The sequence below is a fragment of the Oncorhynchus keta genome, chromosome 13 (genome assembly GCF_023373465.1).
Source record: "Oncorhynchus keta strain PuntledgeMale-10-30-2019 chromosome 13, Oket_V2, whole genome shotgun sequence".
NCBI classification, from domain to species: Eukaryota; Metazoa; Chordata; class Actinopteri; order Salmoniformes; family Salmonidae; genus Oncorhynchus; species Oncorhynchus keta.
In genome coordinates this window covers 51,565,892-51,593,357 of record NC_068433.1, presented here as the reverse complement: position 1 = coordinate 51,593,357, position 27,466 = coordinate 51,565,892, and the positions used below count along the sequence as shown (strand labels likewise).

Below are 27,466 nucleotides of genomic sequence, written 5' to 3'. Positions count from 1 at the left end.
GATTACAGAGAGACAAAAGAGAGAGAACGACAGAGGAGTCCTCTTTTGTTCCTCAATACATGTGGGAGAGAAAGATAGAGGGAAGAAGAAGAGAGCCATTAGGCAAAAACTGGTTGACTCAACGCTGTTTCCACGCCATTTCAACAAACACAATTCAATGTGATGACATTGAATCAATGTGGAAAACTGATTGGATTCACAAAGCGGCATCAACGTAAGAGAACATCCTCTTTTTTTCACCTAACTTTCAACCTAAATCCAATGACATGGTGAATTCTTCTTGTTGATTTCACATGTAATTCACATTAGTTGACAACTCAGCCAAATGTAAATCAAAATGAGACGTTGAAATGAGGGGCAGACAGGCAGGTCAGTTAGTCTAGGAATGGATGAATCCATACATCAGCCCCAAATACACACACATGCTATAGACCAATCAGAACCCTGCTTACTGTAATTACAAAATCATGGACAGAGCAGAAAACGGTGCGGGAAGCGCAGCTTGACAAAACAAGCGTTTCTTTAGAGAGAACGTGTGATCAAAAAGGGTCCGGTTTTCTTTAATAAAACTCTTCATTAGAATCTCAGTGGGAGATAACAGCACTGCTTTATTAATGCATTGGTGCTAGCTGGAGGGTCTCTCTTCCTTGGTGCTAGCTGGAGGGTCTCTCTTCCTTGGTGCTAGCTGGAGGCTCTCTCTTCCTTGGTGCTAACTGGGGGCTCTCTCTTCCTTGGTGCTAGCTGGGGGCTCTCTCTTCCTTGGTGCTAGCTGGGGGCTCTCTCTTCCTTGGTGCTAGCTGGGGGCTCTCTCTTCCTTGGTGCTAGCTGGAGGCTCTCTCTTCATTGGTGCTAGCTGGGGGCTCTCTCTTCCTTGGTGCTAGCTGGGGGCTCTCTCTTCCTTGGTGCTAGCTGGGGGCTCTCTCTTCCTTGGTGCTAGCTAGGGGCTCTCTCTTCATTGGTGATAGCTGGGGGTGGTCTCTCTTCCTTGGTGCTAGCTGGGGGCTCTCTCTTCCTTGGTGCTTGCTGGGGGCTCTCTCTTCCTTGGTGCTAGCTGGGGGCTCTCTCTTCCTTGGTGCTAGCTGGAGGCTCTCTCTTCCTTGGTGCTAGCTGGGGGGTCTCTCTTCCTTGGTGCTAGCTGGGGGCTCTCTCTTCCTTGGTGCTAGCTGGGGGCTCTCTCTTCCTTGGTGCTAGCTGGGGGCTCTCTCTTCCTTGGTGCTAGCTGGGGGTCTCTCTTCCTTGGTGCTAGCTGGGGGTCTCTCTTCCTTGGTGCTAGCTGGGGGTCTCTCTTCCTTGGTGCTAGCTGGGGGCTCTCTCTTCCTTGGTGCTTGCTGGTGGCTCTCTCTTCCTTGGTGCTAGTTGGGGGCTCTCTCTTCCTTGGTGCTAGCTGGGGGCTCTCTCTTCCTTGGTGCTAGCTGGGGGCTCTCTTCCTTGGTGCTCACTCACATCCGATACGGATGTACATCAGATACGCCCCCATTGGAGAAAGCCAATAGCGTCAGTCTTGGTCAGATTTTCATTCTGCTTATGTTCTTGTCTGTTGTGTGTGATGATGTCATCTTGTAAAGCGTACCTTGAATTGACTGCCTCATTCAAAGGAGGTGTACAATGTGTGATTTTCTACACGTAGCCACACAGCAGCCAGAGGTAGAGTGCGGTGACAATTGGAGGGGCAGTCATATAATTGAATATAAGTGAGGACAATCAAAGTCCCATAAAATACTGGTCTATTCCGGTCTGTTCAGAACATGGTGTACAGGCCAAGATGTAGGAGTCACTCACCTACATGCACGAACACACATACTAGTTGGTACAAATACACACACGCACAGAGGATAAAAGAGCCACAAGGGACCAAAAGGATTGATGGTGTGTGTCCAGGATTAATGGTGGTCTTTGGAGTCCCTGCTGCCCCTGTGACTGTCCTGTTTCGCTGCATGTACAACTGGGTAACCTGTATGAGTGCGAGGTGTGAAATGGAAATGTGTTTTTGGCATATCCCAACTCCACCCTGAGAAACCCTCGGAGAGTGGGGCCACGGCCATGTGTGTCTGTGCTTGTGTGTGTGTGTGTGTGTGTGTGTGGGGGGGGGGGGGGTCGTGAAATTGCACACAGATTTGTAAAAGTGCATTCTCTTTGAATCAATCAAGCCCACTGAAATAAAGACGTCCTTGAGACAAGGAGGTGGTAGGGCTTGTTTCTGGATGGGGCCATAGGCTTTCACTTATTCAATGATGTCTGATTAACTCAAGGAAGGGCGTAAGAACGGATGGAAGGGCATAAGAATTGAAGGAAGGAATCTTTAAGAAAGAAGGAGGGGCAGTTGTAGGTGTTCTAAAATAAGACAGCAATCAACCACACTGCTGTAGACTTCATATTTACATTACAGCACTTCCTGTGTACACAGTTGATTTACATCCTGTTTACCTGACATTGTGGTAGAAAAAAAGAGAAGTAAATGAGGTTTAAGACCACTGCTGTACCGTATGTTACTGTTGTCCTTCTGTCAAAAGAAAACAAATCCAGGCTTACACAGGAAAGTGCGCACACACACACTAAGGCTGCTGCAGACACCTGCTGCTGGAATGGTACTGCAGTGTTGACATGCCAGAGGGAACATCTCTGTCTGCCACAGCAAAACGTTACATAAAGGTTCTTCTGAAACATCCACTCTACCACCTACAGATGCTAATGCTACTCCAGCTATAAATAGCCAGCTTTCTGCCACCCACCCACGCAGGTGGCTTACACCTACCCTGTAGCACAGGGGACGTTGCGTAAATGTTTGGTCAGTGTTGATCCAGCGTTGAGCCGCTGTTTGGCTAGCAGAGGAGAGCTTTTGAAAAATGAGGGAGGGATGAGGCAGGAAGGTAGGAAGGAGACCTTTCATGGTTGGGCGTAAAAATGTATTTACCTCAATCTTACTCTGGTTTTCACTTTCCCCCTTCTGCTATAGTTTGTATCTCTTTTTCTCACCATCTCTCTCCTCATACTCCCTCTTTTTTCATTCTCCTTCACTCATTCCCTCTCTCCTCTTCAATAATGCCCCCCCTCTCTCGCTCCCCCGATCTCTCTCCACTTGATGTATCCAGCTGTAAATGTATAAGCCTCATGTGCTTGCAGTTGCCACGGCAACAACACAAGGGACCTTATAAAGCTAATAAGTAGAGAGCAGGAGGGGAGAGGAGGAACATTTAAAAAAAAGAGAAGGAAAATGGGTGCAAATCTATTCCTGGAGTTGGACCTGGGGGCTGTTGACGGATAGAGGGATGCTGGCGAAAGAGAGAGAGGCAGAGAGCGAGATGTTGTTTCTCTGGTGGCGCGTTGTGATGTATCAGGTTTGATGTGCCAGCCATGTTTGCTGGTGTCTGTTGAATAGTGGAAATGGAGTGTGTGCGTGTGTGTGTGACTGTATCTGTTGTAATAAAAGGTTGCTTATATTTGTCCTGCTTAAAGCTGCAATATGTCACTTTTTGGGCAACCCGACCAAATTCACATAGAAATGTTAGTTATAGATCTGTCATTCTCATTGAATGGGGCGGCAGGTAGCCTAGTGGTCAGAGTGTTGGGCAAGTAACCGAAAGGTTGCTAGATCGAATCCCCGATCTGACAAGGATCTGACAAGGTAAACATCTGTTGTTCTGCTCCTGAACAAGGCAGTTAACCCACTGTTCCCCAGTAGGCCGCCATTGTAAATAAGAATTTGACTTGCCTCGTTAAATAAAGGTAAAAAAAAAAAAAAAATTGAAAGCAAGTCTAAAATCTGTTCTATTTCTATGCTTCCCATTCATACGTTTTTATTTTGCGTATTTTACTTTCGGTTTTGTACACCCGCTACAAACAAACTGAAAATACAATATTTTTGGTTATCGAAAATATATTTCACAGTGGTTTATGTGATACAATGATTCTCTACACCCTCTCAGAATTGCTTGTTTTGTCACATAAACAGGAATTAGGTGAACTATTAGAATCTTTGTAACCAGGAAATGGACGGAGCCATTTCTGTATATTGCACCTTAACTGCATGTACAACTGGGTAACCTGTACGACTGTGGGGTGTGAAATGGAAATGTCCCCTGAGACACCATGGGAAAGTGGGGTCACAGCCAGGGATGTGCAGCTAGCCTCTGATCTGCTTCTTCATAAATAACCAAATGAGACATGATACACACACACACGCCTGATAATCACCTCTGTTTCACATACAAAAAGATAAACACATACACACACTTGATCATGGTCTCTCTCTCTCTGAATACAACTATGGAGAAAGAGAAGGACATACTGTTCTCCTCTCTTCTACTCTCTCCTCTAGTCACCTCTCCTTATCTCTCCCCCTGTCTCCTCTCTGTTGAGATGTGGGTGGGTGACAGCCACGTAACCTGGTAATCATCACTGCGACACACAGGAAATAAACAGTAAAGTCACACACACAGACTAGACGCCTTTGCCCACGGCCAGGGGGGAGGGTCTTAGGTGTCTGTGTGTTGCAAGACTTACAGTAGGTCCTTAGAAGTGGGAGTGTCTTGGTTCTATTGATAACTAATTACTACACTTGAGGACGGTCGATTAAACTCAGGTGAGGTTAGCTTATTACATGAGCTCATACTGTGCCACAGCATTGTTGAATACTTGTTTCTGATTGGCTTGAAGGGCATTCTAGAGTGTGAATTATTTCCCTATAACGCACAGTATACAGTATTTGCACAGTAGAATTCAATGGCTATAAATCATTCTTACATGTTCTATGTTTGAGCTGCATTTGAAAGCAACATCACACATACATACATAAAATGCGGAGGAAGGTGAAATAAAGACTAGAAAATTGTGTCCAGATGGAAACTTCCAGATCCACTACACGCAAAGGGAATAGGAAGGAAGAAGGTGGATAAAAATTCCCAAAAAAGAGTGAACATTTCTAGGGAAAATACTATTTCATAGGGGCTAATTTGTTGTTTCCAGTATTTGTCCAATTAAAAGCTACAAACACTATATAAATGGAGCTGACATGATCCCTCATTCTCTACAAGTCGTGCTATGTCCAAAATCTGTCCCTGGGTACCTGTGGGGGGGCAGTCGTCGTTGGAGCCAGGTGAGTCCTGGTTGGGGCTGACTGGCGGGCTGGCAGGGGGGCTGGTGCTGAAGCTGGCGTAGCCCAGGGACGAGCTCACCTCGGAGGGATCACAGCTGTGGTTGACTGGCCTCTGGTTCTGGACATCCAGGGAGGAGGAGAGGGAGGTCCGCTGTTTGGGCTGGAGGGAGAGATGGAGACCGCAAGAGAGGAGAACAAAGGCAATGTTAGCAGATGTGGCTAAGTATTGTGATTGTGTGTGTAACTTTTGCCACATAAGAATTCAGTACCGTGCTGCGATTCACTGGTGTGACGCTGAGAATTCCAATATGTTTTTTGTTCAATATAGAGGGACATGTGAAAGTACCCCGTGAGCTGTGCACTGGAGGAGCAGGACTCTTGGAAAAGAACACAGGAATTATTAAGTGAGGATTATCTCCACTTCCTCTCACATCAGCACACAAGTCCAGGTCTCATGACACACTCATTAGCCTGTGTGTGTGTGTGTGTGTGTGTGTGTGTGTGTGTGTGTGTGTGTGTGTGTGTGTGTGTGTGTGTGTGTGTGTGTGTGTGTGTGTGTGTGTGTGTGTGTGTGTGTGTGTGTGTGTGTGTGTGTGTGTGTGTGCACGCGTTCTAGTTATATTTCAAGGAGTGTTTGCATGACTTCACGATAAATGTACCACACACACACACACACACTTGAAATTCCAGAGACGGAAAACAATTGTAGTGAGAGAGTGAAAGCTGTAATGCAGACATAGATACAGACACTTTACACAACACACCATTTACAGCCAGCAGAATAACTACTGCTGCTCTAGATTACTGTTCACACTCACATCGTATACACAAAATGCAGGCCAGTGTGTCTGCAAGAACTCAAGGTTTCCGTACTGAGAGTAAGAGGAAGGGGTCGATGTGGCAGGTGGTTAAGACAACGCCACATCAGGGGACTAAAAGTTCTGGGACAGTGACACATAGACAAAGCGACGGGTAGAGGTTGACGGGGAGAGACAAAGACAGCGATGGATGTCTTCCAAAGACATCCCTTTCTACCAGTGGACAGTGGGCCAAAGGGGAACACAACAGAAGCATCACTATCCTATAGAGAGTTAGGTTGCAATACATCAACGAGAAGTGATCAGAGTGACAGGCGGCGTACAGGACCAATGGGGAATGAGATAGTTTCACTTGAGGCCAATAGGGAATAGTCAGAGTACGGTGACAGGGCAGTGTCAGGTAGCATGGTAATACATAGGGAGAGGCTGACAGAATGTACAGTGCCGTGAAAAACTATTTGCCACCTTTCTGATTTTCTCTATTGCTGCATATTTTCGATACTGAATGTTATCTGATCTTCAACTAAAACATATTATTAGATAAAGGGAACCTGACTTTATAAAAAAAAAAACATGTCACCCAAAAAGTACCCGGAAGCACTTGGATGATCATCAATACTCTTGGAAGAATGTTCCCTCATACCAACGGTCAAGCATGGTGGTGGTAGTGTGATGGTTTGGGGATGCTTTGCTGCCTCTGGACCTAGATAACTTGCTTTAATAGAAAGAACCATGAATTCCGCTGTGTATCAGAGAATTCTACAGGAGAATGTCAGGACATCTGTCTGTGAGCTGAAGCTGAAGTGCAGCTGGGTCATGCAGCAAGACAATGATACAAAACAAACATTCAAGTCTAGATGAAAATGGCTAAAAAGAAACACATTTGAAGTTTCGGAATGGCCTAGTCAAAGTCCAGACCTAATCCCAATTGAGAGATTGTGACAAGACTTGAAATGAGCATAATGTGATGGCGCCGAAGAGGATGGCTGACGTTCAACATGCCGGTAAACAATTGAGCAATTCTGTTCGTTTTTATGCGTTGTTTGTAACTTCTTTTTAACTTATTTTGTACATCATGTTGCTGCTACCGTCTCTTATGACCAAAAATAACTTCTGGACATCAGAACTGGGATGACTCACCATGAACTGGAAGAAGCTTTTTCCTTTAACGAGTCCGACGAGAAAGAAATACTGCTCTCCCGGGAAAAGGCCCAGATCCCCGTCATTTGCGTGAAGAAAAGACGGAGGAAAATAGGATGCAGATCAGGCTGCCTTTGAGAATCCGTAGGCGAGCGAGTAAACTCCCACTGCCATCAATTCTACTTGCTAACATGGAAAATAAAATAATGATCTACGATTACGATTATCTTGTAATATATTATGTTACACCGAGTCGTGGCTGAACGACGATACGGATAATATAGAGCTGGATGGATTTTCAATGCGCTGACAGAACAGAGAAGCTACGTCTGGTAAGACGAGGGGTGGGGGTGTGTCTCTTTTTGTCAATAATAGCTGGTGCGCAATGTAAAATATTAAAGAAGTCTCGAGGTATTGCTCGCCTGAGGTAGAGTACCTTATGATAAGCTGTAGACCACACTATCTACTAAGAGAGTTCTCATCTATATTATTCGTAGCCGTCTATTTACCACCACAGACCAATACCGCACTCAACCAACTCTATAAGGTCATAAACAAACAAGAAAATGCTCACCCAGAAGCGGTGCTCCTAGTGGCCGGAGACTTTAAAGCAGGCAAATGTAAATCAGTTGTACCACATTTTTACCAGCATGTCACATGTATAACCAGAGGTGAAAAAAACTACACCACCTTTACTCCACACACAGAGACGCATACAAGCTCTCCCCCGCTCTCCATTTGGCAAATCTGACCATAATTCTATCCTCCTGATTCCTGCTTACAAGCAAAAACTAAAGCTGGAAGTACCAGTAACTCTCTCAATACATAAGTGGTCAGATGACACGCTACAGGACTGTTTTGCTAGCACAGACTGGAATATGTTCTGGGATTCATCCAATGGCATTGAGGAGTTCACCACCTCAGTCATCGGCTTCATCAATAAGTGCATCAATGATGTCGTCCCCACAGTGACTGTACGTACATATTCCAACCAGAAGCCATGGATTACAAGCAACATCCGCATCGAGCTAAAGGCTAGAGCTGACGCTTTCAAGGAGCGGGACAGTAATCTGGACACCTATAAGAAATCCCACTATGCCCTCAGACGAACAATCAAACAAGCAAAGCATCAATACAGGATTAAGATTGAATCCTACTACACCGGCTCTGATGCTCGTCGGATGTGGCAGGGCTTGAAAACTCTTAAGGACGACAAAGGGAATCCCAGATGCGAGCTGCCTAGTGACGTGAGCCTACCAGACTAGCTAAATTCCTTTTATGCTCGCTTCGAGGCAAGCAACACTGAAGCATGCACGAGTGCAGGTAACCTGCCCAAATGATTACCGCCCCGTAGCACTCATGTTGGAAGACATGAAGTGCTTTGAAAGGCTGGTCATGGCTCACATCAACAGCATCTTCCCGGATACCCTAGACCCACTCCAATTCCCATACCGCCCCAACAGATTCACAGATGACGCAATCTCAATCGCACTCCACACTGCCCTTTCCCACCTGGACAAAAGGAAAACCTATGTGAGAATGCTGTTCATTGACTACAGCTCTGAATTCAAAACCATAGTGCCCACGAAGCTCATCACTAAGCTAAGGACCCTGGGACGAAACACCTCCCTCTGCAACTGGATCCTGGACTTCCTGATCGTAGACTACAGGAAAAGGTGGACCTAACAGGCCTCCATTAACATCAACGGGGCTGTAGTGGAGCGGGTCGGGAGTTTCAAGTTTCTACAGCTTCTACCCCCAAGCCATAAGACTGCTGAACAACTTATCAAATGGCCACCAGACTATTACATTGACCCCCTCCCCTCCCATTTGTTTTCTACACTGCTGCTACTCGCTGTTTATTATCTATGCATAGTCACTTCACCCCTACCTAAATGTACAAATGACCTCCAACTTGATCTATCCCCGCACACCGGCTCGGTACCCCCTGTATAGAATTTTTTACTTTTGTGTATTTGATCAATATTTTCTTAACTCTTCTTGAACTGCACTGTTGGTTAAGGGCTTGTAAGTAAGCATTTCACAGGAAGGTGTACATGTGACAAATAAAGTTTGATTTTATTTGAGCAGTTCATGCTTGAAAACCCACAAATGTCGCTGAGTTACAGCAGCTCTGCATGGAAGAGTGGGCCATTAAATTTCTCCACAGTGACGTGAGAGACTGATCAACAACTACTGTGGTGGAGAATGGTCACACTACAGGAAGCGTTTGGTTTCATTGCAGCTAACTGGCACAACCCGTTACTGAGTGTAAGGGGCAATTACTTTTTCACACAGGGGAATTGCGTGTTGCATAACTTTGTAAAGGAAATTAATAGGTAGTTGTGTTATTTGTTCACTCAGGTTCTCTTGATCTAATATTAGGTTTTGGTTGAAGATCAGATAAAAAAAATATGCAAAAGTAGAGTAAATTAGAAAGGGGGCAAATACTTTTTCACGGCACTGTATATTTGACATATTTCTGGTATTTGTACCAGTATATGAGGTACTGTATGTCCCCCAAGACACGCCCATAAAGATTGAAAGTCTGGAGATTCACCAGCTGTTGAGCAGGAGTCAGGTCTGCCACATATTTTGAATAAGTGAACACAACATAGGAGCACAAAGTAGGTGAATGTGTCTCTCTCTCCTTGTGTATATGTAATCCTCATCATAATGACTGTATTCATCAACATTCATCCTCACATTATATATTTTTCTTCTCATCTCCCCCTGTGATGCTACACTTCTCTCATCTCCCTCTGTGATGCTACACTTCTCTCATCTCCCTCTGTGATGCTACACTTCTCTCATCTCCCTCTGTGATGCTACACTTCTCTCATCTCCCTCTGTGATGCTACACTTCTCTCATCTCCCTCTGTGATGCTACACTTCTCTCCTCTTCCTCTGTGATGCTACACTTCTCTCATCTCCCTCTGTGATGCTACACTTCTCTCATCTCCCTCTGTGATGCTACACTTCTCTCATCTCCCTCTGTGATGCTACACTTCTCTCATCTCCCTCTGTGATGCTACACTTCTCTCCTCTTCCTCTGTGATGCTACACTTCTCTCATCTCCCTCTGTAATGCTACACTTCTCTCATCTCCCTCTGTGATGCTACACTTCTCTCATCTCCCTCTGTGATGCTACACTTCTCTCATCTCCCTCTGTGATGCTACACTTCTGTGATCTCATCTCCCTCTGTGATGCTACACTTCTCTCCTCTTCCTCTGTGATGCTACACTCTCTCTCATCTCCCTCTGTGATGCTACACTTCTCTCATCTCCCTCTGTGATGCTACACTTCTCCTCTGTGATGCTCATCTCCCTCTGTGATGCTACACTTCTCTCATCTCCCTCTGTGATGCTACACTTCTCTCATCTCCCTCTGTGATGCTCATCTCCCTCTGTGATGCTACACTTCTCTCCTCTTCCTCTGTGATGCTACACTTCCTCTGTGATCATCTCCTCTGTGATGCTACACTTCTCTCATCTCCCTCTGTGATGCTACACTTCTCTCATCTCCCTCTGTGATGCTACACTTCTCTCCTCTCCTCTGTGATGCTACATCTCTTCCTCTGTGATGCTACACTTCTCTCCTCTTCCTCTGTGATGCTACACTTCTCTCCTCTTCCTCTGTGATGCTACACTTCCTCTGTGATCTACATCTCCCTCTGTGATGCTACACTTCTCTCATCTCCCTCTGTGATGCTACACTTCTCTCCTCTTCCTCTGTGATGCTACACTTCTCTCCTCTTCCTCTGTGATGCTACACTTCTCTCCTCTCCCTCTGTGATGCTACACTTCTCTCATCTCCCTCTGTGATGCTACACTTCTCTCATCTCCCTCTGTGATGCTACACTTCTCTCATCTCCCTCTGTGATGCTACACTTCTCTCATCTCCCTCTGTGATGCTACACTTCTCTCATCTCCCTCTGTGATGCTACACTTCTCTCCTCTTCCTCTGTGATGCTACACTTCTTTCCTCTTCCTCTGTGATGCTACACTTCTCTCCTCTTCCTCTGTGATGCTACACTTCTCTCCTCTTCCTCTGTGATGCTACACTTCTCTCATCTCCCTCTGTGATGCTACACTTCTCTCATCTCCTTCTGTGATGCTACACTTCTCTCCTCTTCCACTGTGATGCTACACTTCTCTCCTCTTCCTCTGTGATGCTACACTTCTCTCCTCTTCCACTGTGATGCTACACTTCTCTCCTCTTCCACTGTGATGCTACACTTCTCTCCTCTTCCACTGTGATGCTACACTTCTCTCCTCTCCCTCTGTGATGCTACACTTCTCTCCTCTTCCACTGTGATGCTACACTTCTCTCCTCTCCCTCGGTGATGCTACACTCCTCTCCCTCTTTCTTTCCCCCTTCTCTTCCTCTCCCCCTCCCTTTCCATCCACCCTTCCTCCCTCCCTCCTGGTTCATTAAGACCTCAGACACACCTCTCAAGGGTCTCAGTCTTCATAATGCAATAAATAATAAACACTCCACGCCTGTTCAGAGCACACACACACACACACTCGCACACACAATCACGGAGAAACACACACTCTACGTCAGTTCGATTGTAAAGTTACTGTTCCACATGGAATACCAGGTTTCAGATCAAGGAACATGAGAAAGAGGAGGAGTAGGAGCAACACTCCCTCTTCTATTATTTATCTCCCCCACCTGACACAAACAACTCATTTAGTTGTGTATTTGTGTGTGTGTGTGTGTGTGTGCTTGCATGTGTTAATGTCATGCTCATTAGGCAAAGCACCTTTTTCACATCGGAGTGAGGTGTATATGCATGTGTGTGTGAGAGACAGAGAGAGAAACCGAGATTTGAGAGAACAGAGCAAACTAGAAGGCTACTTGGCCCTAAACAGAGAGTACACAGTGGCAGAATACCTGACCACTATGACTGACCCAAAATTAAGGAAAACTTTGACTATGTACAGACTCAGTGAGGATAGCCTTGTTATTGAGAAAGGCTGCCGTAGGCAGACCTGGCTCTCAAGAGAAGACATGCTATGTGCACACTGCCCACAAAATGAGGTGGAAACTGAACTGCACTTCCTAACCTCCTACCAAATGTATGACCATATTAGAGAGACATATTTCCCTCAGATTACACAGACCCACAAAGAATTTGAAAACAAATCCAATTTTGATAAACTTCCATATCTATTGGGTGAAATACCACAGTGTTCCATCACAGCAGCAAGATGTGACCTGTTGGCACAAGAAGAATAAACACAATTGTAAATACAACCCATATATATATTTATTTATTTTCTCTTTTCTACTTTAACTATTTGCACATCGCTACAAAACGGTATTATAGACATAACATTTGAAATGTCTATTATTTTGGAACTTGTATGAGTGTAATATTTACTGTTAACTTTTCATTGTTTATTTCACTTTTTGTTGATCCATTTCACTTGCTTTGGCAATGTAAACATATGTTTCCCATGCCAATAAAGCCCCTTGAATTGAATTGAGAGCGAGAGAGAGAGTGTATATGTGCATGTGAGAGAGAGTGAGAAAATGTGTGTTAGTGTGTGTGTGTGTGTGTGTGTGTGTGTGTGTGTGTGTGTGTGTGTGTGTGTGTGTGTGTGTGTGTGTGTGTGTGTGTGTGTGTGTGTGTGTGTGTGTGTGTGTGTGTGTGTGTGTGTGTGAAGCCTCTCTGGGAACAAGGGAGGGAGTGGAAAGATATAATCAACACTAATGAATGGAAAACAGCACATGGGAGGTAAAATAATATTTTGATGGCATGTTCATTATTGCCATTTGCACACACTTCATTTTGTAACGTTGTATCAGGGGAAGGAAACATCATTATTCAAATGAGTCTAATGATTATATGTCCTGTCAGTATATTTCAATAATTAAGTACAGATTTGTTTTAAATCCTTGTAAAGGAGGAACATTCACTTGAGTTTCGTTTGAGTTGATTCTCTTTAATAAAGTGTATTTCTAAATAACCTTTCCTCTCGGCGTGCTTAAAGTCATTTAGTTTCCAAATCCAAAGGGGTTGCCTTAGCAACACAGCCACACAAAGCAGGAAATGACACAGCAAAAGGCCGTAACAGAACATTACAATATACAGTGCCTTCAGAAAGTATTCATACCCCTTCACTTATTCCACATTTTGTTGTGTTACGGCCTGAATTCAAAATAGATTACATACTGTATTACATTTTTCTCATCCATCTAAACACAATACCACATAATGACAAAGTGTAAACATGTTTTTTGATACTTTAGCAAATGTATTGAAAATGAAATACATAAATATCTGATTTACATAAGTACTCACACCCGAGTCAATACTTTGTAGAAGCACTATATCTCAGACTGGCCAATAAAAATAAAATATTAAGATGGGCAAAAGAACACAGACACTGGACAGAGGAACTCTGCCTAGGAGGCCAGCTTCCCGGAGTCGCCTCTTCACTGTTGACGTTGAGACTGGTGTTTTGCGGGTACTATTTAATGAAGCTGCCATTTGCGCACTTGTTAGGCATCTGTTCATTTAATTTCTCAGAACAAGAATAGACTTGACGAATTTCAGAAGAAATATCTTTGTTTCTGGACATTTTGAGCCTGTAAACGAACCCACAAATGCTGATGCTCCAAATACTCAATGAGTCTAAAGAAGGCCAGTTTTATTGCTTCTTTAATCAGAACAACAGTTTTCAGCTGTGCTATCATAATTGCAAAATGGTTTTCTAATGATGAATTAGCCTTTCAAAATTATAAACTACGATTTGCTAAAACAATGTGCCATTGGAACACAGGAGTGATTGGTTGCTGATAACGGGCCTCTATACGCCTACGTAGATTTAAAAAATCTGTTGTTTCCAGCTACAACAAGTCATTCACAACATTATCAATGTCTACACTGTATTTCTATTCAATTTGATGTTATTTTAATGGACAAAAAAAGAGCTTTTCTTTCAAAAACAAGGCCATTTCTAAGTGACCCCAAACTGTAGGCCCGTGACAAAACAATCTCCATTTAATCAAGACAACAAAATGGAGAAAAAGTCAAGAGGTATTAATACTTTCTGAAGGCACACAGACACACAGACCATGCATAAACTCACACATACACTCACACATACACACAAAATTGCACTTATTATCTGGGCCTCAAGAGGACACACCTAATCAGGGGCATCGGGAATCACTCACAACTCACAGCACTCTGACAGGATAAGTCAGCTGTCATTGAGCCATGTCTGTACCAATCAGGTATGAAGAGGGATATGCAAAGTGAATTCTTGAACAGTGGAGGAGAGAGAGTGTGGTGGACTTTGTGTTGGTGAGCATGAGCCTGGGAAAGTGTCAGTGAGTGGTTAAGGTAACATTGGTTAGCACCTTAGCCTGGACCAGTCTGTGAGTGTTGGAGTTAGCATTCGTTAGCACTTTAGCCTGGACCAGTGTCTGTGAGTGGTGGAGTTAGCGTTGGTTAGCATTAGCCTGGGAAAGTGTCGGTGAGTGGTTAAGGTAACGTTGGTTAGCACCTTAGCCTGGACCAGTCTGTGAGTGTTGGAGTTAGCATTCGTTAGCACTTTAGCCTGGACCAGTGTCTGTGAGTGGGGGAGTTAGCGTTGGTTTGCGTGTTAGCCTTGACCAGTCTGAGCATTGGAGTTAGCATTTGCTAACGCCTGGACCAGTCTCTGTTTGCTTTGGAGTAAGCATACATTTGGTTAACGTTAGCCTGGATATGTTTCAGCAGCGGTGTACAGTCTCAACGCCCTAGGGCCTTTGCCACCCTAATGGGTGTGAAATCAAAACCTTAATCAGTTAGACTCCCCACCCGCACACACCCACCCACCAATTATAAAAATTAGCTTAGCAAAATCAGAAGTCTTTCTCACAATTACACAATCTAAAATGGTGCCTATTTACCAGTCAGTTCTAGCTGATACAGTAGACAGCAGTGTGTTTCAGCTCCAATGTTCTAAAGGGACAATGGGCAGAGGCAGGTCTGTCTGCTGATTGGCTGGTACTAGGAGTGAAGTGACCTGGGTAATGGCAGGGCGGAGACGTTTCCTGTCGGCTCGTTAGTAAGTACCTGGCAGAAGGTCACTCCACTATCCTCTCTCACTCTGCCGCTCTCTGTCACTCTCGCTCTCCCTGTCACTCTTACTCTCCCTCTTTCACTTTCTGTCAGTCACGCTGCCTACCTTGCATCTTCTCTTTCCTTAATTATTTTTTCCTCTAATTCTCTCTCACTGAAACTCCATTGCCCTCTCTCCCTCTCATCCACTATCTATCTCCCTCTCATCCACTATCTATCTCCCTCTCATCCACTATCTATCTCCCTTTCATCCACTATCTATCTCCCTCTCATCCACTATCTATCTCCCTCTCACCCACTATCTATCTCCCTCAACATCTCCCTCTCACCCACTATCCACTATCTCCCTCTCATCCACCTATCTCCCTCTCATCCACTATCTATCTCTCATCCCTATCTACATCTCCCTCTCATCCACTATCTATCCTCTCACCCACTATCTATCTCAACATCTCCCTCTCACCCACTATCTATCTCCCTCTCATCCACTATCTATCTCCCTCTCATCCACTATCTATCTCCCTCTCATCCACTATCTATCTCCCTCTCACCCACTATCTATCTCCCTCAACATCTGCCTCTCACCCACTATCTATCTCCCTCTCACCCACTATCTATCTCCCTCTCATCCACTATCTCCCTCAACATCTCCCTCTCATCCATCTCCTTCTCATCCACTATCTATCTCCCTCTCATCCCCTATCCATCTCCCTCTCATCCCTTATCCATCTCCCTCAACATCTCCCTCTCATCCTCTATCCATCTCCCTCAACATCTCCCTCTCATCCACTATCTATCTCCCTCTCATCCACTATCTATCTCCCTCTCATCCACTATCTATCTCCCACTCATCCACTATCTATCTCCCTCTCACCCACTATATATCTCCCTCTCATCCACTATCTATCTCCCTCTCATACACTATATATCTCCCTCTCACCCACTATCTATCTCCCTCTCATCCACTATCTATCTCCCTCTCATCCACTATCTATCTCCCTCAACATCTCCCTCTCGTCCATCTCCCTATCTCTCTCAATATCTCCCTCTCATCCCCTATCCATCTCCCTCAACATCTCCCTCTCATCCCTTATCCATCTCCCTCAACATCTCCCTCTCATCCACTATCTATCTCCCTCTCATCCCCTATCCATCTCCCTCAACATCTCCCTCTCATCCTCTATCCATCTCCCTCTCATCCACTATCTATCTCCCTCAACATCTCCCTCTCATCCACTATATATCTCCCTCAATATCTCCCTCTCATCCCCTATCTATCTCCCTCAACATCTCCCGCTCATCCACAATCCATCTCCCTCAACATCTCCCTCTCATCCCCTATCCATCTCCCTCAATATCTCCCTCTCATCCCCATCTATCTCCATCTCATCCCCTATCCATCTCCCTCTCATCCCTTATCCATCTCCCTCAACATCTCCCTCTCATCCCCTATCCATCTCACTCAACATCTCCCTCTCATCCACTATCCATCTCCCTCAACATCCACTATCCATCTCCCCCAACACCTCCCTCTCATCCACTATCTATCTCCCTCTCACCCCTTATCCATCTCCCTCAACATCTCCCTCTCACCCACTATCTATCTCCCTCTCACCCACTATCTATCTCCCTCTCACCCACTATCTATCTCCCTCTCACCCACTATCTATCTCCCTCTCACCCACTATTTATCTCCCTCTCATCCACTATCTATCTCCCTCTCATCCACTATCTATCTCCCTCTCATCCGCTATCTATCTCACTCTCACCCACTATATATCTCCCTCTCATCCACTATCCATCTCCCTCTCACCCACTATCTATCTCCCTCAACATCTCCCTCTCACCCACTATCTATCTCCCTCTCATCCACTATCTATCTCCCTCTCATCCACTATCTATCTCCCTCTCATCCACTATCTATCTCCCTCTCATCCACTATATATCTCCCTCTCACCCACTATCTATTCCCTCAACATCTCCCTCTCAACCACTATCTATCTCCCTCAACATCCACTATCTATCTCCCTCTCACCTACTATCTATTCCCTCAACATCTCCTCTCAACCACTATCTATCTCCCTCAACATCTCCCTCTCATCCACTATCTATTCCCTCAACATCTCCCTCTCATCCACTATCCATCTCCCTCTCATCCCCTATCTATCTCCCTCTCATCCCCCCTACTATCTATCTCCCTCAACATCTCCCTCAACATCACCCACTATCTATCTATCTCCCTCTCACCTACTATCTATCTCCCTCTCATCCACTATATACTATCTATCTCCCTCTCATCCACTATCTATTTCCCTCTCATCCACTATCTATCTCCCTCTCATCCACTATCTATCTCCCTCTCATCCACTATCTATCTCCCTCAACATCTCCCTCAACATCTCCCTCTCATCCATCTCCCTATCTCTCTCACTATCTCCCTCTCATCCCCTATCCATCTCCCTCAACATCTCCCTCTCATCCCTTATCCATCTCCCTCAACATCTCCCTCTCATCCACTATCTATCTCCCTCAACATCTCCCTCTCATCCACTATATATCTCCCTCAATATCTCCCTCTCATCCCCTATCCATCTCCCTCAATATCTCCCTCTCATCCCCATCTATCTCCCTCTCATCCCTTATCCATCTCCCTCAACATCTCCCTCTCATCCCCTATCCATCTCCCTCAACATCTCCCTCTCATCCACTATCTATCTCCCTCATCCACATCTCTCCTCTCATCCACTATATATCTCCCTCAATATCTCCCTCTCATCCCTATTATCCATCTCATCCCTCAACATCTCCTCTCATCCCTTATCCATCTCCCTCAACATCTCCCTCTCATCCTCTATCCATCTCCCTCAACATCTCCCTCTCATCCACTATATATCTCCCTCAACATATCCCGCTCATCCACTATCCATCTCCCTCAACGTCTCCCTCTCATCCCCTATCCATCTCCCTCAATATCTCCCTCTCATCCACTATCTATCTCCCTCTCATCCACTATCTATCTCCCTCTCACCCGCTATCTATCTCACTCTCACCCACTATATATCTCCCTCTCATCCACTATCTATCTCCCTCTCACCCACTATCTATCTCCCTCAACATCTCCCTCTCATCCACTATATATCTCCCTCAATATCTCCCTCTCATCCCTTATCCATCTCCCTCAACATCTCCCTCTCATCCACTATCTATCTCCCTCAACATCTCCCTCTCATCCACTATCTATCTCCCTCAACATCTCCCTCTCATCCACTATATATCTCCCTCTCATCCCCTATCCATCTCCCTCTCATCCCCCATCTATCTCCCTCTCATCCCCTATCCATCTCCCTCAACATCTCCCTCTCATCCTCTATCCATCTCCCTCTCATCCACTATCTATCTCCCTCAACATCTCCCTCTCATCCACTATATATCTCCCTCAATATCTCCCTCTCATCCCCTATCTATCTCCCTCAACATCTCCCGCTCATCCACTATCCATCTCCCTCAACATCTCCCTCTCATCCCCTATCCATCTCCCTCAATATCTCCCTCTCATCCCCATCTATCTCCATCTCATCCCCTATCCATCTCCCTCTCTATCCCTTATCCATCTCCCTCAACATCTCCCTCTCATCCCCTATCCATCTCCTCTCAACATCTATCTCCCTCTCATCCACTATCCATCTCCCTCAACATCCACTATCCATCTCCCCTCACCCAACTACCTCCCTCTCATCCACTATCTATCTCCCTCTCACCCCTTATCCATCTCCTCAACATCTCCCTCTCACCCACTATCTATCTCCCTCTCACCCACTATCTATCTCCCTCTCACCCACTATCTATCTCCCTCTCACCCACTATCTATCTCCCTCTCACCCACTATTTATCTCCCTCTCATCCACTATCTATCTCCCTCTCATCCACTATCTATCTCCCTCTCATCCGCTATCTATCTCACTCTCACCCACTATATATCTCCCTCTCATCCACTATCCATCTCCCTCTCACCCACTATCTATCTCCCTCAACATCTCCCTCTCACCCACTATCTATCTCCCTCTCATCCACTATCTATCTCCCTCTCATCCACTATCTATCTCCCTCTCATCCACTATCTATCTCCCTCTCATCCACTATATATCTCCCTCTCACCCACTATCTATTCCCTCAACATCTCCCTCTCAACCACTATCTATCTCCCTCTCATCCACTATCTATCTCCCTCTCACCTACTATCTATTCCCTCAACATCTCCCTCTCAACCACTATCTATCTCCCTCAACATCTCCCTCTCATCCACTATCTATTCCCTCAACATCTCCCTCTCATCCACTATCCATCTCCCTCTCACCCACTATCTATCTCCCTCTCACCCACTATCTATCTCCCTCAACATCTCCCTCTCACCCACTATCTATCTATCTCCCTCTCACCCACTATCTATCTCCCTCTCACCCACTATCTATCTTCCTCTCATCCACTATCTATTTCCCTCTCATCCACTATCTATCTCCCTCTCATCCACTATCTATCTCCCTCAACATCTCCCTCAACATCTCCCTCTCATCCATCTCCCTATCTCTCTCACTATCTCCCTCTCATCCCCTATCCATCTCCCTCAACATCTCCCTCTCATCCCTTATCCATCTCCCTCAACATCTCCCTCTCATCCACTATCTATCTCCCTCAACATCTCCCTCTCATCCACTATATATCTCCCTCAATATCTCCCTCTCATCCCCTATCCATCTCCCTCAATATCTCCCTCTCATCCCCCATCTATCTCCCTCTCATCCCTTATCCATCTCCCTCAACATCTCCCTCTCATCCCCTATCCATCTCCCTCAACATCTCCCTCTCATCCACTATCTATCTCCCTCAACATCTCCCTCTCATCCACTATATATCTCCCTCAATATCTCCCTCTCATCCCTTATCCATCTCCCTCAACATCTCCCTCTCATCCCTTATCCATCTCCCTCAACATCTCCCTCTCATCCTCTATCCATCTCCCTCAACATCTCCCTCTCATCCACTATATATCTCCCTCAACATCTCCCGCTCATCCACTATCCATCTCCCTCAACGTCTCCCTCTCATCCCCTATCCATCTCCCTCAATATCTCCCTCTCATCCACTATCTATCTCCCTCTCATCCACTATCTATCTCCCTCTCATCCACTATCTATCTCCCTCTCACCCACTATCTATCTCCCTCAACATCTCCCTCTCATCCACTATATATCTCCCTCAATATCTCCCTCTCATCCCTTATCCATCTCCCTCAACATCTCCCTCTCATCCCTTATCCATCTCCCTCAACATCTCCCTCTCATCCCTTATCCATCTCCCTCAACATCTCCCTCTCATCCACTATCTATCTCCCTCAACATCTCCCTCTCATCCACTATATATCTCCCTCAACATATCCCGCTCATCCACTATCCATCTCCCTCAACGTCTCCCTCTCATCCCCTATCCATCTCCCTCAATATCTCCCTCTCATCCCCCATCTATCTCCATCTCATCCCCTATCCCTCTCCCTCTCATCCCTTATCCATCTCCCTCAACATCTCCCTCTCATCCCCTATCCATCTCCCTCAACATCTTCCTCTCATCCACTATCTATCTCCCTCAACATCTCCCTCTCATCCACTATATATCTCCCTCAATATCTCCCTCTCATCCCCTATCCATCTCCCTCAACATCTACCTCTCATCCATTATCTATCTCCCTCTCATCCCCCATCTATCTCCCTCTCATCCACTATCCATTTCTCTTATCTCCCTCTCAGGGTAACTTTTTCAAGCAGAAATTCGCATCTTGTAGCTCTAACTCCAAAACGTTTTGGGACACTGTAAAGTCCATGGAGAACAAGAGCACCTCCTCCCAGCTGCCCACTGCACTGAGGCTAGATAACACGGTCACCACTGATAAATCCATGATAATCGAAAATTTCAGTAAGCATTTCTCAACGGCTTCCTCCTGGCTACTCCAACCCCAGCCAACAGCTCCGCCTCCCCCTCAGCTACTCGCCCAATCCTCCCCAGCTTCTCCTTCACCCAAATCCAGACAGCAGATGTTCTGAAAGAGCTGCAAAACCTGGACACATACAAATGCACGCTTTTCAACTGACTATCCTACCGATCCTCAACTTCGGCGATGTCATCTACAAAATAGCTTCCAACACTCTACTCAGCATACTGGATGCAGTCTATCACAGTGCCATCCGTTTTGTTACCAAATCACCTTATAAAACCCACCACTGCGACCTGTATGCTATGGACAGCTGGCCCTCGCTACATATTCATCGCCAGACCCACTGGCTCCAGGTCATCTAAGTCTATGCTAGGTAAAGCTCCGCCTTATCTCAGTTCACTGGTCACGATAACAACACCCACATTCCAGCAGGTATATCTCACTTACAGGTATATCATCCCCAAAGCCAACACCCCATTTGGCCGCCTTTCCTTCCAGTTCTCTACTGCCAGTGACTGGAATGAATTGCAAAAATCGCTGAAGTTGGAGACTTTTATTTCCCTCACCAACTTTAAACATCAACTACCTGAGCAGCTAACCGATCGCTGCAGCTGTACATAGTCCATCTGTAAATAGCCCACCCAATCTACCTCATCCCCATACTGTTTTTATTTTATATACTTTTCTGCTCTTTTGCACACCAGTATCTCTACTTGCACACCATCATCTGCTCATCTATCACTCCAGTGTTAATCTGCTAAATTGTAATTATTTGCTCCTTGGCCTATTTATTGCCTTACCTCCTCATGCCTTTTGCACACACTGTATATAGACTTTCTTTTTTTCTACTGTGTTATTGGCTTGTTTATTGTTTACTCCATGTGTAACTGTGTTGTTGTCTGTGTCACACTGCTTTGCTTTATCTTGACCAGGTCACAGTTGCAAATGAGAACTTGTTCTCAACTTGCCTACCTGGTGAAATAAAATTAAAAATAAACTCTCTCTCATTCAACATCTCACTCTCATCCACTATCCATCTCCCTCAACATCTCCCTCTCATCCACTATCCATCTCCCTCCACATCTCCCTCTCATCCACTATCCATCTCCCTCCACATCTCCCTCTCATCCACTATCCATCTCCCTCTCATCCACTATCCATCTCCCTCTCATCCACTATCCATCTCCCTCTCATCCAATATCCATCTCCCTCTCATACACTATCCATCTCCCTCTCATCCACTATCCATCTCCCTCTCATCCACTATCCATCTCCCTCTCATCCACTATCCATCTCCCTCTCATCCACTATCCATCTCCCTCTCATCCACTATCCATCTCCCTCTCATCCACTCTCCATCTCCCTCTCATCCACTCTCCATCTCCCTCTCATCCACTCTCCCTCAACATCTCCCTCAAATCCACTCTCTCTCATTCAACATCTCACTCTCATCCACTATCCATCTCCCTCAACATCTCCCTCTCATCCACTATCCATATCTCCCTCTCATCCACTATCCATCTCCCTCTCATCCACTATCCATCTCCCTCTCATCCACTATCCATCTCCCTCTCATCCACTATCCATCTCCCTCTCATCCACTATCCATCTCCCTCTCATCCACTCTCCATCTCCCTCTCATCCACTCTCCATCTCCCTCTCATCCACTCTCCCTCAACATCTCCCTCAAATCCACTCTCTCTCATTCAACATCTCCCCTCTCATCCACTATCTCTCATTTCACCGTCTTTCTCTTGTCTTTCCACTCTCCCTTCCACAATCTGCCGCCAAAGCAAATAGAGATAATCACAGTTCATTGATCATGGTGTGTGTATGTGTGTGTGTGTGTGTTTGAGCAGCACAGTCTGTAAACACAACCCCAGTGATTGATGTTTTTTTTTTAATGTTTTATTTAACCTTTATTTAACTAGGCAAGTCAGTTAAGAACCAATTCTTATTTACAATGGGGGCCTAGGAACAGTGGGTTAACTGCCTGTTCAGGGGCAGAACGACAGATTTTTACCTTGTCAGCTTAGGGATTCGATCCAGCAACCATTTGGTTACTGGCCCAACGCTCTAACCACTAGAATACCTGCTATGTTGCCTACTTACAGGGGGTGGGTGCACATGTGTGTGTGGGTGTGGGTGCACATGTGTGTGTGTGTGTGGGTGCACATGTGTGTGTGGGTGCACATGTGTGTGTGGGTGCACATGTGTGTGTGGGTGCGTGTGTGTGTGGGTGTACATGTGTGTGGGTGCACATGTGTGTGGGTGTGGGTGCACATGTGTGTGGGTGTGGGTGCACATGTGTGTGTGGGTGCACATGTGTGGGTGGGTGTGGGTGCACATGTGTGTGTGGGTGTGGGTGTGGGTGCACATGTGTGTGTGGGTGCATGTGTGTGGGTGTGGGTGCGTGTGTGTGTGTGGGTGCACATGTGTGTGGGTGTGTGTGTGTGGGTGTACATGTGTGTGTGGGTGCACATGTGTGTGTGGGTGTGGGTGCACATGTGTGTGGGTGTGGGTGCACATGTGTGTGGGTGTGGGTGCACATGTGTGTGTGGGTGTGGGTGCACATGTGTGTGTGGGTGCACATGTGTGTGTGGGTGTGGGTGTACATGTGTGTGTGGGTGCACATGTGTGTGGGTGTGGGTGCACATGTGTGTGGGTGTGGGTGCACATGTGTGTGGGTGTGGGTGCACATGTGTGTGTGGGTGTGGGTGCACATGTGTGTGGGTGCACATGTGTGTGGGTGCACATGTGTGTGGGTGTGGGTGCACATGTGTGTGTGGGTGTGGGTGCACATGTGTGTGGGTGTGGGTGTGTGTGTGGGTGCACATGTGTGTGGGGGTGTGGGTGTACATGTGTGTGGGTGTGGGTGCACATGTGTGTGGGTGTGTGTGTGGGTGCACATGTGTGTGTGGGTGCACATGTGTGTGTGTGGGTGCACATGTGTGTGTGGGTGTGGGTGTACATGTGTTCGCCTGCTTGAAGGACAAAAGGGGAAACGGAGATGCTGAGACTGATTATATCAAATCACACACACAACCCCCCTCCACATGTTGTTACGTTACAGCCTTATTCTAAAATTGATTAAATTGTTTTTTCCCCTCATCAATCTACACACAATACCCCATAAGGACAAAGCAAAAACAGGTTTTTCCAACATTTAGCTAATTATTTAACTTAAACATTACTTTGACATAAGGATTCAGACCATTTAACTCAGTACTTTGTTGAAGCACCTTTGAAGTCGATTACAGCCTCGACTCTTCCCGGGTATGACGCTACAAGCCTGGCACAGCTGTATTTGGGGAGTTTCTCCCATTCTTCTCTGCAGATCCTCTCAAGCTCTGTCAGGTTGGATGGGGCGCGAGGCTACACAGCTATTGTCAGGTCTCCCCAGAGATGGTCGATCAGGTTCAAGTCCAGGCTCTGGCTGGGTCACTCAAGAACATTCACAGACTGGTCCCAAAGCCACTACAGCATTGTCTTGGCTGTCTGCTGCCACCACCATGCTTCACAGTGGGATAGTATAGGCCAGCTGATGAGCGGTGCCTGGTTTCCTCCAGACGCTTGGCATTCAGGCCAAAGAGTTCAATCTTGGTTTCATCAGACCAGAGCAGCTTGTTTCTCATGGTCTGAAAGTCCTTTAGGCCTTTTAGCAAATGGCCCTTCTCCCTCGATTGCTCAATTTGGCGGGCGGCCGCTCTAGGAAGAAAAAGTCTTGGTGGTTCCAAACTTCTTCCATTTAAGAATGATTGAGGCCACTGTGTTCTTGGGGACCTTTAATGCTGCACACATTTTTTGGTACACTTCCCCAGATCTGTGCCTCAACACAATCCTGTCTCAGGGGGGCACCGGTCAGTTGAGGCAATATGTACATGTAGGTAGAGTTATTAAAGTGACTATACATAGATGACGACAGAGATTAGCAGTGGTGTAAAGTGGGGGGGCACTGCAAATAGTCTGGGTAGCCATTTGATTAGATGTACAAGAGTCTTATGGCTTGGGGGTAGAAGCTGTTTAGAAGCCTCTTGGACCTAGACTTGGCGCTCCGGTATCGCTTGCTGTGTGGTAGCAGAGAGAACAGTCTATGACTGGGGTGGCTGGAGTCTTTGACCATTTTTAGGGCCTTCCTCTGACACCACCTGGTATAGAGGTCCTGGATGGCAGGAAGATTGGCCCCAGTGATGTACTGGGCCGTCCACACTACCCTCTGTAGTGCCTTGCGGTTAGAGGCCGAGCAGTTGCCATACCAGGCAGTGATTCAACCAGTCAGGGTGCTCTTGATGGTGCAGCTGTAGAACCTTTTGAGGATCTGAAGACCCATGCCAAATCTTTTCAGTCTCCTGAGGGGGAATAGGTTTTGTTGTGCCCTCTTCACGCCGTGCCCTCTTATCTGCATACCATGCTTCTACATCCACTCAACCTCTCTATGTCACCTATATCTACGTCTAATCTATAGTATGCACAGGCAGACAGGCAAGTCTGGCTTATCAACACTCTTCCGTGTGTCTGTTTGTTTGAGATGGGGAGCGTGTGTGTGTTCACACGTTTGTGTGTAACTGTGTTATCTCCAATACTTCCAGTTAAAACCAGTGTCTCATCTGGACATGGTCGATCACTGGAGCTGGAGAGAGAGACTGGCAGCACCACGGGAGATAGAAGACTAAGGTTTATCAGGGAAATGTCTCAAGGAAGGCGTCAAAGGTCTACATACATGTATGCGAGCACACACACACACAAGGTCTCAATATCCCTGATAACCAGCCCATGCTATCTGTGCATCGCCAGTGTGTTTGGAGAGAGAGAAGACATCAAACCGTCTAGAAATTAACCAGAGGGGAGGGAGGGTGAAAAGGACAGAACGAGAGATTGGGATGGAGGAGTAGTCAGGTAACTCGAGATCCAAGGGTTTATCCCACGTTGTAAATTGCTCCCAAGGATGAACCAGACTTGTGAAGGTCTAGAATTGTTTTCTGAGGTCTTGGCTGATTTCTTTTGATTTCCTCATGATGTCAAGCAAAGAGGCACTGAGTTTGAAGGTAGACATTGAAATACATCCACACAGTGGCGTGCCGTGGGCCTGGGGCCTGGGCCTTCAGTGAGGTCCTACACAGTCCCACCCGAATTAATCCACCTCTTATTACCATCATTATGATGCCATGGCTCTAGACACGATACATTTAGACAGAAACGCAGTATAAAACCAGGCGTTGCGTCACCTTGAAATTTAAATTTTTATTCATAGAATTGCAGGGGAAGAGTACAATACCTTTTCATTGTGCAGCTCCCATTGCCCTGCACGCTTGTTTGTTGAGCTGTAGATCCACTCGGGTGTCCCCAAAAGTTTTCAAAAGCACCATTGCTTTTAAGTGCCCAGCCGTGTCTCATTGCTGCCTTGGTTAGACAACTCAAGTTTGCAAAGCCAGTGTGGCTCCAAACACCAAATCTATCACTTGCAAATAATCGGCATTCCCAGCAGTACAGTTTGCAGTGCTTCTCGGAGCCTGTGAGCCAATGATAGCGCTCGTAGTTGGAACTTTGAAAGTGGCGAACGAACCCCTTTCCCGCCTGTGACAGGCTTTGTAGCGTCGGGCGACCTCTCCTGACAATGTCTAACTTTTCTTGAAAAGTTTGTCTTGAGAATGGCGTTATAATTATATCCTCGACCAAATCGATATCTTCTCCTCCTTCCGCCATTGTGGGTAAAAAAAAAAGGCTTAGTAGTACGCAAATTAATTAGTTTATCAAATTCAGTTTCCTAGTTCTGAGGCTTGCATATACCTGGGGCTGGAAGCAGTGCAACCAAGAGGAAAGCTATGAAATGAAGAGTATAACTCTTACTCTGGGGAATCATTTAATACATATTTGTGGGAAAATATATATTTTAAAAATGATATTCTGATGATGTTTAGGCCAGCAGAGAAGGCCTTGCTGGCCCTGACGGCCCACCACTGCATCCACAGGTACACCTCCAATTGACTCAAATTATGTCAATTAGCCAAGCTTCTAAAGCCATGACATCATTTTCTGGAATTTTCCAAGCTGCTTAAAGGCACAGTCAACTTAGTGTATGTAAACTTCTGACCCACTGGAATTGTGATAAAGTGAATTATAAGTGAAATAAATCTGTCTGTAAACAATTGTTGGAAAAATTACTTGTGTCATGCACAAAGTAGATGTCCTAACCGACTTGCCAAAACTATCGTTTGTTAACAAGAAATTTGTGGAGTGGTTGAAAAAACAAGTTTTAATGACTCCAACCTAAGTGTATGTAAACTTCCGACTTCAACTGTATATGTGTGTGTATATATATATATGTGTGTGTGTGTGTAGACTAGTT

At 45.9% G+C, this 27,466-nt stretch overlaps 1 protein-coding gene across 1 annotated transcript in view; it reads right to left on the bottom strand.

Moving 5' to 3' along the window:
• LOC118392606 (ankyrin repeat and sterile alpha motif domain-containing protein 1B-like) overlaps positions 1–27,466 on the bottom strand; it is a 368,819-nt gene that overhangs the window by 123,765 nt on the left and 217,588 nt on the right. The window contains exon 14 of the mRNA XM_052460670.1: positions 5,063–5,252. Coding sequence (XP_052316630.1) covers positions 5,063–5,252 — 190 coding nt within the window. The remainder of the gene's footprint in view (positions 1–5,062; positions 5,253–27,466) is intronic.